This window comes from Ursus maritimus, unplaced genomic scaffold (assembly GCF_017311325.1).
Source record: "Ursus maritimus isolate PB19 unplaced genomic scaffold, ASM1731132v1 scaffold_7, whole genome shotgun sequence".
In the NCBI taxonomy this organism is placed as follows: domain Eukaryota; kingdom Metazoa; phylum Chordata; class Mammalia; order Carnivora; family Ursidae; genus Ursus; species Ursus maritimus.
The window spans coordinates 14,267,818-14,277,825 of record NW_024426885.1 but is presented as its reverse complement, the minus strand read 5'-3'; the positions used below and the strand labels follow the sequence as shown (position 1 = coordinate 14,277,825).

At 36.1% G+C, this 10,008-nt stretch overlaps 1 protein-coding gene across 2 annotated transcripts in view; it reads left to right on the top strand.

Annotated features, from left to right (window-relative positions):
• The first annotated feature begins 442 nt into the window (after positions 1-442).
• The window catches only part of LOC103657518 (pancreatic triacylglycerol lipase), a 17,547-nt gene continuing 7,981 nt past the window's right edge, over positions 443-10,008 (top strand). The window contains exons 1-5 of one of the 2 annotated variants that reach the window (XM_008684934.2): positions 443-488; positions 1,849-2,003; positions 6,703-6,825; positions 8,844-8,978; positions 9,707-9,818. In XM_008684934.2, coding sequence (XP_008683156.1) covers positions 443-488; positions 1,849-2,003; positions 6,703-6,825; positions 8,844-8,978; positions 9,707-9,818 — 571 coding nt within the window. Of the gene's footprint in view, positions 489-1,848; positions 2,019-6,702; positions 6,826-8,843; positions 8,979-9,706; positions 9,819-10,008 lie in introns of both variants that reach the window. The other variant, XM_040624632.1, reaches the window with a different exon arrangement.

The window sequence follows — 10,008 nt, the reverse complement described above, 5'->3', positions numbered from 1 at the left end:
TAAAAAAGGGGGGGGCAGACTAGAATCCTTCACTACAATGAAACTATGGTGATTCTGAGCATGATGTAATCTCAGTGGAAGAGAACAATCTGTATGAACCCTTTTCTCATCTTTCCACAAGTACTGTGGGAAACTTGACCTATTCTATCAATCTTGGTTTATTTATGATTAAAATTAGAAATGCGCACTTGGAACGTCCTCTCTTTTCATGCCACTTTTCCATGGAACTTCTCAAAGCGATAAGGTTTGCTTATAAAAGGAGCTTTAAGGCACTGTCTGGTTGCACGTGGAACCTGACGGAACTGCCACGGTGAGTCAGGAACATGTTTTCCAAGCCTAATTTACTAGAATTTACTAATTTTCAGTCTAACTGAACTTGAATTATGTCGATCTTTTAAAAACTTCTTTAGTCAGACTCCATCATATTCTTTACTTTATCTAGATGCTGCTAATCTGGACCGTATCGCTGCTGCTGGGAGCAGTAGCAGGTAAGAAAAAATATTTCTGTTGTGCTGGAAGAGATTTCCTGCTTCGTACTTTCCAGAAAGTCTATGACGGCTGAATTCAAGCCACTATGGCATAAGGAGTAGAGCAAAAAAGATGCATGGTTGAGAGCACAGGCACTTGGAGTAGGGTTGCTAGATAAAATCTAAGATACTCAGTTAAATTTGAACTTCAGATAAATATTTCAGATAATCAGTGAATATGTGACAAAGTTATACTAAAAAGTATTCATTGTGTATCTGAAACTCATATTTGACTTTTACTTTCATTTGCTAATCCAGCAACCCTGGCTTAGAGCTACTACCCTGAGCAAAATGTTTAACCTCTCCGTGCTTCACTATCTTCATTTGTGAAATGGGTGTATAATACCACCCCTGATACAGGATAATTGTGAGACTTACGTAAGACAAGTCCTATAAACCATCTTGCCTGGTGTCTGGCAAATAGTAACATTTTGAGAACGCTGCCCCCACCACAGCTACTACTCCTACTATATTTTTTAAAGATTATTTATTTATTTATTTGACAGAGAGAGAGAGAGAGAGAGAGAGAGACAGCGAGAGAGGGAACACAAGCAAGGGGAGTGGAAAAGGGAGAAGCAGGCTTCCTACCGAGCAGGGAGCCCGATGTGTGACTCGATCCCAGGACCCTGGGATCATGACCTGAGCCAAAGGCAGATGCTTAACAGCTGAGCCACCCAGGCGCCCTGACTACTCCTGCTATTAATCTAGACTTTATCCTGCTGGACATCCCTTCCTTTGCATTGTTCTTTTACGGGTTAACATGCAAGCATAGAGTTGTGCAAACCATGGATTTACTGCTTGATTATTCATGAGCGGCTTCTTCATCACGGGAATCCAGAATGCTCCTCAAACATAGGTCAGAGACCTAAATACTCAGCGAGGTAGAGATATAAAGTTTTGGGATTTGCATGAAACTTAAGCTCTCTGCCCAAAGCCCAACACCAGAAGATGACTGTGAAGAATTAAAAAACTCCCCCCTCTCTATCAAGGCCTGGGGACACACGGCTGCTCTTTTCTTGGGCACCAGTGACCCAAGGAAGACATCCACATTGAGAAGCCAAACTGGGTCCCAGCGTGGGACTGGACAGAGACAGGAGGGGAGGCAGGTGGTCATACATTGTAGAAATGAGGGGCAGAAGCCTGTCTTTAGCTGGGATGCTGAAGCTGTTTTGTGAGTATATCGATAGGAAGATACCTGGGGATGTGGAGAAAGTAAATATCTCACAAAATGTAGTTTAACTCATGTTTTGGCGGGGAGACCATTATAAAAAGAGCTTTCTGATTAAACTAACATCCTTGAAATGCTTCTGGGTGATTACAGGAAAAGAAGTCTGCTTCCCAAGACTTGGCTGCTTTAGTGATGACGCCCCATGGGCAGGAATTGTGCAAAGACCCCTCAAAATACTGCCCTGGGCTCCAAAAGATGTCAACACCCGTTTCCTCCTTTATACTAACGAGAACCCGGATAACTTCCAAGTAAGAGAATTTATTGTTTTCAGAACTAAGTCTGATCTCTTTTATGTCATAAGAATACGAAATTTTTAAGTTTTCAAAAGAGAACAAATTAGTGGAATTTCCATCTTTGTAGACTTTTGGGGCAGTGATGTTAAGTATTATTTTATGTAACTTGTTTATAAAAGGTCCATTAACTTGATATTGTTCTCTTTTTGTTTTAATTTAGATTCACTTTATTTCCTACTGAAGAATGATTGACATACAATATGGTATTAGTTTCAGGTGTACAACATAGTGATTCAGTATATAAAACCATTATGAAATGGTCACCACCACAATGAGTCTAGTTACCATGTCACCATACAAAGTTGTTACAATATTATTGGCTATATTCCCTATGCTGTACATTACATCCTCCTGTCTGATTTATTTTATAACTGGAAGATTCTACTTCTTAATCTCCTTCACCTATTTCATCCATCCCTCCACCTTCATCCTCTCTGGCTACCATTTCAGTGTGCTCTCTGTATCTACGAGTCTTGTTTTATTTTGTTTTGTTTATTCATTTGTTTTTTAGATTCACATATAAGTAAAGTCATATGGCATTTGTCCTATCTGACTTATTTCACTTAGCATACTACTTTCTAAGTCCATCCATGCTGTCACGAATGGCAAGCTTTCATTCTTTTTTATGGCTGGGTAATATTGTTTTATATATATATTATTATATATTACACATCTTCTTTATTCATTCATCTATCAATGGACATTTACGTTGCTTCTGTATCTTGGTTATTATAAATAATACTGCAATGAACATAGGGGTGAAAATGTCTATTCAAATTAGTGTTTTCATTTTTTTTTTTTCAGATAAAAACCTAGAAGTGGAATTACAGGATCATATGGTAGTTCTATTTTTAATTTAATTTTTTGAGGCAACTCCATTCCATTTTTATTGGTGACTGCACTGATTTACATTCCCACCAACAGTGCATGAGGGTTCCCCTTTCTCCACATGCTCACCAATGCTTAATTCTTGTCTTTTTGATAACAGCCATTCTGACAGTGTGAGGTGGTATCTCATTATGGTTTTGGTTTGCATTTCCCTGATGATGAGTGGTGTTGAACATCTTTTCATGTGCCTTTTGGCATCTGTATATCTTTTTTGGAAAAATGTCTATGCAGATCCTCCACCCATTATTTAATCTGTCTTTTTGATATTGAGTTTTATGTGTTCTTTATATATTTTGGATGTTTACCCCTTATTAAATGTATCACTGGCAAATATCTTCTCTCATTCAGTAGATTGCCTTTTCATTTTTGTCCATGGTTTCCTTTGCTGTACAAGGACTTTTTAGTCTTACGTAGTCCCATTTGTTTATTTTTGCTCTTGTTGTTCTTGCCTAAAAAATATTGCTAAGCAAAAAATATTGCTAAGATCCAATGTCAAAGAACTTACAGCCTATGTTTTCTTCCAGGAGTTCTATGGTTTCGGGCCTTACATTTCATCTTTCCTCTGTTTTGCATTTGTTTTTTTATATGGTATAAGAGAGTGTTCCAGTTTCATTCTTTTGCATGTGGCTGTCCAGTACCATTTATTGAAGAGCATGTCTTTGACCCACTGTATATTCTTGCCTCCTTTGTTGTAGATTAGGTAACCATATAAGTATGGGTTTATTTCTGGGCTTTCTATTCTGTTTCATTGATCTATGTTTTTGTATTTGTGCCAGTGCCATACTGTTTTGATTACTATAGCTTTGTCGTGTAGTTTGAAATTGAGAGCATGCTACTTACAGCTTTGTTCTTCTTTCTCAAGATTGTTTTGGCTACTCAGGGTCTTTGGTGGTTCCATACAAATTTTAGGATTATTGTCCTAGTTCTATGAAAAGTGCCATTGATGTTTTTAAAGAGACTGCATTGTATATTGCTTTGCATAACATGAACATTTTAACAATATTAATTCTTTCAATCAATGAGCAAGGTAATCTTTTCATTTATTTGTGTTGCCTTCAATTTCTTTCACCAGTGTCATAATTTTCAGAAGATAGGTCTTTCACTTTCTTGGTTAAATTTATTCCTAGGTATTTTATTCTTTTTCATGCAATTACAAATAAGACTGTTTTCTTAATGTCTCTTTCTGATAGTTCATTATTAGTGTATAGAAATGCAACAGACTTCTGTATATTTATTTTGTATCCTGAAACTTACTGAATTGATTTTTTAGTTCTAATATTTTTTTGGTGGAGGCTTTAGGGTTTTTGATATATAGTATCCTGTCATCTGCAAATAGTGACAGTTTTACTTCTTTTCCAATTTTAGACGACTTTTATTTCTTTTTCTTTCCCAATTGTTGTGGCTAGGATTTCCAATACTATGTTGAATAAAAGTGGCAAGAGTGGGCATTCTTGTTTTGTTCCTGATCTTAGAAAAACAAAAGTCTTTAGCTTTTCACTATTGAGTATGCTGTCAACTGTGGGTTTGTCATATGATTTTTATTATGTTGAGGTACATCTTCTCTATGCCCAATTTATTGAGGTTTTATCAAAAATGGATGCTGAATTTTGTCATATGCTTTTTCTGCATCCATTGAGATGATCATATGATTTTTATTCTTGGTTTTGTTAATGTGGCATATCACATTGATTGATATGTGGGTATTGAACCATCCTTGCAGCTCTGGACTAAATCCCACCTGACTATGGCACATGATCCTTTTACTATATTGTTGAATTCAGTTTGCTGATATTTTGTTGAAGATTTTTTACATCATGTTTATCAGGAATATTAGCCTGTAATTTTTTTTGTAGTGTTTGTCTGGTTTTGGTATTAGAATAATGTTAACCCTGTAGAATAAGTTTAGAAGCATTCTTTCCTCTTCAATTTTTTGGAGTAGTTTGAGAAAAATAAGTGTTAACTTTTCCTTAAACATTTGGTAGAATTCACCTGTGCAGCTGTCTGGTCCTGGACTTTGGTTTGTTGGGAGTTTAATTACTGATTCGATCTCCTTACTAGTAATTGGTCTGTTCAGATTTTAAATTTCTTCCTGATTTCATCTAGAAAGATCATACGTTTCTAGGTATTTGTTCATTTTTATAGGTTGTCCAATTTGTTGGCATATAACAGTTAGTAGTAGTCTCCTATGAGTCATTGTATTTCTGTGGTATCAGTTGTAACTTCTTTTTCATTTCTCACTTTATTTATTGGCCCTCTCTGTTTTTTTCTTAATGAGTCTGGCTAAAGCTTCACAGATTTTATTTATCTTTCAAAGAAATAACTCTTAGTTTTATTGATCTTTTCTGTTATTTTTTAAGTCTTTATCGGATTTATTTCCACTGTGATCTTTATTATTTCCTGCCTTCTACTAACTTTGGGCTTTATTTGTTCTTTTTTTTCTAGTTCCTTTAGGTATGAGGTTAGATTGTTTATTTGAGCTTTTTCTTATTTCTTGATGTGGGCCTGGATCACTGTAAACTTCCCTCTTAGAACTGCTTTTACTGTTTCCCATTGATTTGTGAACATTGCATTTACATTTTATTTGTCTCAAGATATTGATTGAACTACATCTTTGATTTCTTCCTGGACCCATGATAGCATATAGTTTAGTCTCCACATGTTTGTGCTTTTTCCACTTCTCTTCTTGTAATTGATTTCTGGTTTCATACCAGTGTGGTCAGAAAATATGCTTGATATGATTTCAATCTTCTTAAACTTATTGAGACTTGTTTTGTGGCCTAACGTGACTTATTCTGGAGAATGTCCATGTGTACTTGAGAAGAATGTCTATTCTGCTGTTTTGGGATAGAATGTTCTATAAATATATGTTAAGTCCATCTGTTCTAATGTATCATTTAGAACCATTCTTTCTTTATCGATTTTCAGTTGGGAGATCTATCTATTGATGTAAACACGGTGTTAAAGCTCCCTGCTATTATTGTATTGCTGTCAATTTCTCCCTTTGCATTTATTAATATTTGCTTTATATAATTAGGTGTGTCTATGTTGAGTGAATAAATATTTACAGGTGTTATATCTTCTTATTGGATAGATCCCTTTTTCTTCATGTAAAGTCCTTTATTTCTTATTATAGCCTTTGTTTTAAAGTCTATTTTGTCTGATATAAGTATTACTACTCCAGCTTTCTTTTTGTTTCCATTTACTTAAAATATATTTTTTCATCCCTTCATTTAGTAGTCTGTATGTGTCTTTAAATCTGAAATGATCTAAAATGATCCAATATGCAGCTTAGAGATTGGTCTTATTTTTTTAATCCATTCAGCTACCCTTTGCCTTGATTGTAACTTGTTATCATTTTTATCCTACCTTTATGTTGCCACTTAATAAACATTCTGAATATAGTTATATATATATAAACTCTCCCAATATTATATATAATCTCCCAACATGTGTGTGTGTGTGTGTGTGTGTGTGTGTGTGTGTGTGTGTAAAATTGTATACACACACACACAAAGCCTTCCGTTGTTTGGAGACAAGATCCCTACATCAATATTATAGCAGACATTTATTCTGAGTAGAGCAACTGCAGAAATGTTATGTCTAGAACTTGATGATCGCAAATAGCTTGCCTGTAATAGGAGAATCCTTATTCACAAAGTTCTCAAGTATTGATGGTCTTCTCCTACCTACTATCTCCCACCACGTACAAATGGTTCTATTGGACACTATAATAAACTTGACATTAAACACTTTTCTTCCCAAATAGGAACTTACTGCAGATGCATCAATTATCACAGACTCCAATTTCAAAACAAATAGAAAAACCCGCTTTATTATTCATGGATTCATAGACAAGGGAGAAGAAAGCTGGTTGGCCAATATATGCAAGGTGAGACATGGTTAATCAATTAAGGGAAGATTGTTTCCAGAGTAATGATTAACAATGGGGCAGGCACGGGTTGCAACCAGTCAGGACAAATGCCAGCCACTGTGACACCAGAGGATCACCTGACTTTCCTGGGGTCTCAAGGGGAGGTCCAAGAGGTGGCAGGGTGTGGAGGGGACCTGAGACAGTCAGGCAGCAAGGTTGGCAAGCATTTGGTGGCTCTAGGTAGTGTTTGTTTAATAACTAATGCAGAGATATTTGAAAATTTTAGCAACAGATATTGCCATACTGATGCAATATTAGTTGCATTTTTAATAACTTTTAATTTTTCCAATAGGTTTTAATTTCTATGTGAAGAACTAAGATAACTTATTTTGCCCAAACTAATTGTTTTCCTTAGATTTTCACTTGCTACTCTTTGATCTCCGCTGGTAGCAATATCTAGGAAAACTGTGTGGGTTTTCATTTTCAGCTTCTGTTGTTTCAACCATAGTGATCCAATTTTCTTTAATTTGCCTTTGGCTATGTGCCCATGATAATTAAGAATTAAAAGACAGAAAATCAAATAGAGCAATTTTTCCTAGCAACTGCTGGTGCTTGAGGAATATTATCCTTGATTCATCTATTCCCCGAGCGTTAGTGGCCAGCATGGCACACAGGTGCAGTCATTCCTTCAGAGGTCCAAAAAACAAGACACAAAGATCCTCCTAAACACTTTTAATTTCAGACCTGTCTATGACACAGCCAAAGGCTGGATTGAATCAACCCTAGAGACTATCTACTGATCCTGAAGACAGCCAAAATAATGGTTTTCACTTCACAAGTTTTGAAAAATAATCAACAAAACCCTAACTTGTCTTCTAAAATAATTTAAGCTGATGATTATTGGGGGGAGGGTAGGAATAGATTTTTATACAACAATGAAGGAAAAAGACAAAGTGATTCTTAGCTCAAAGGGAATGTAAATTTTTAGATATGTGTACACAATTTATTTTTGAAATCCCCAAAGCTGATTTGTTTTTCTGGCATGATTTGGCTTTGACAATATGGTTGCTTTATGATGGAGAAACAAATGGATTAACCTAGAAGGTTAAAGGTCCTACTCTAGTTCTGACTGTATCCTTAGCTAACCATGACATTAGCAAATCATTTTCCCTTTTTGAAGATTTCTGTCTGTAAAATAAAAGAATTGGAGATGATTTCTAAGATTGCTTCATTCTTCTGAAAGTCTTCTTGGAAAAAGGTGGGGATATGTATAAATATACATACCCCCAAACAAACAAAATCCCTGCCAGATCTAACGTTCATGAAACTATCATTGACCTGCATCAAGCAAAGCTTCCAGTAAATATCTGGTAGGTTATGCTTTTATGTGAAGTAACCCATCTGTAATGTACGATAAAATATGTTCATCCAAAACTTTGATTAGTTTGTCCATCATGGGAAAGCTTACTCATTTACCTTCAATGTATTTATTTAAGGGGGTCCTAACATAGCATTTCATTTATTCATTCATCCAATAAATACTTATTGAACACCTACTATGTGCCAGGAACTATTTGAGGCACTGAGGATACAGCAGTGAACAAAACATTCCTGGGATGTATTCTAGTAAGGGACAATGTCCTGAGATGCATTCTAGTAAGGGACAATGTCCTGGGATGCACTCTAGTAAGGAACAATGTAGGCTTATGACATTTATGATGCTCTAATGAGACAATCCACTGTACCCCACTTTATACATCTCTTCCTGCAACAAATGTCTATGCATCTGTTACAGTAGATATCCCAAAAATACAGTTCCCATTATGGCCAAACCCTCAATTTGGAGCCAGTGTTAAACTTTAAAAGGAATTTCATATCCATAACAGACTAGAAGTTTTGTTCATTGTTTTGGGGTTAAAAATAAGCTTGATATTGTATAGGTCATGGAGGATATTTGCCCTCATTCTCAAATGTGTTCATTATTAATTAATAAATATCCTGAATTCTTTACCTGTTTATTGTGTCTGTGCCATCAGAACCTGTTCACAGTGGAAAGTGTGAACTGCATCTGTGTGGACTGGAAAAGTGGCTCCCGAACTGGTTACACGCAGGCCTCGCAGAACATCCGGATTGTGGGGGCAGAAGTGGCATATTTTGTTGAAGTTCTTAAGGTAACTACCTCTAGGTTGTATAAAAGTCCATGCACATTGCTCTCCAGATTCTCTTTTTAAAAATGCTGTAGACATTCCTCTACTGAGATTTGGCTTTCCCTGTGGTTGAAAAGAAAAACATAAAATCAATCAATCAATCAATCAATCTAGATTTGGGCTTCATCAATATGCCTCTTAAAGTCAAAACACGAGTTTTTTTAAGTGATGTTACTCAAGCAACCAGGTAGATTGTTTCTACCAAATTCCATCAGTATTCCTTTATTTTTACCATCTATTAAACCAAGTTGGTGTGATAATGTCAACTTCGAGATGGAACTACCGTGGTTTTGTTTTTGTTTTAAATTTTTTTAACAGAAGCACAATGACACCAAGCTAACCTGCTTTGGTAACTAAAACCTTAAAAAATGTTAAATAGGAATGTGCTTATGTAATTTCTTTCATTATTATCTGCTAACCCATATATTTGCTTCGCCACCTCGGGGTAACAATTCCTCATACCCAGTAAGGGTTCCTCTAGGTAAAACAACAAAAGAGAGCCCGACTTCCACCAGCTTAAACATTAGACCATTGCCATTTTCTATGATAACTGAAAAAAAAGTCATGAAAATCAGTTGCTTTGAGGGGCAGCTTGTCTTCTTAAAACTCGCGTTTTGTGAGGATCTCCTTCTGTGGCCATCTTGAAGTTTGCAATATTGGAAAACATTCTGAAGAATTTTTCTTTCCAACAGTCAGCACTTGGGTACTCACCTTCCAATGTCCACATCATTGGGCACAGCCTGGGCTCCCACGCAGCTGGAGAGGCAGGAAGGAGGACCAACGGGACTGTTGGACGAATCACAGGTTGGTCAAAACAGTAAACACTGAAAAATTAGACTCAGTGTAGCCTATATGGGGTCTAAAAGGATGGAAATTTGACATTTTCTGAATTGGGCCACATGATCAGAAATCAGTATGTTCTGAGGCTTTGTAAATTTTTTGCCAATACTGATCTTTGACCTACAGAGCCATATATATATATATATATATATAT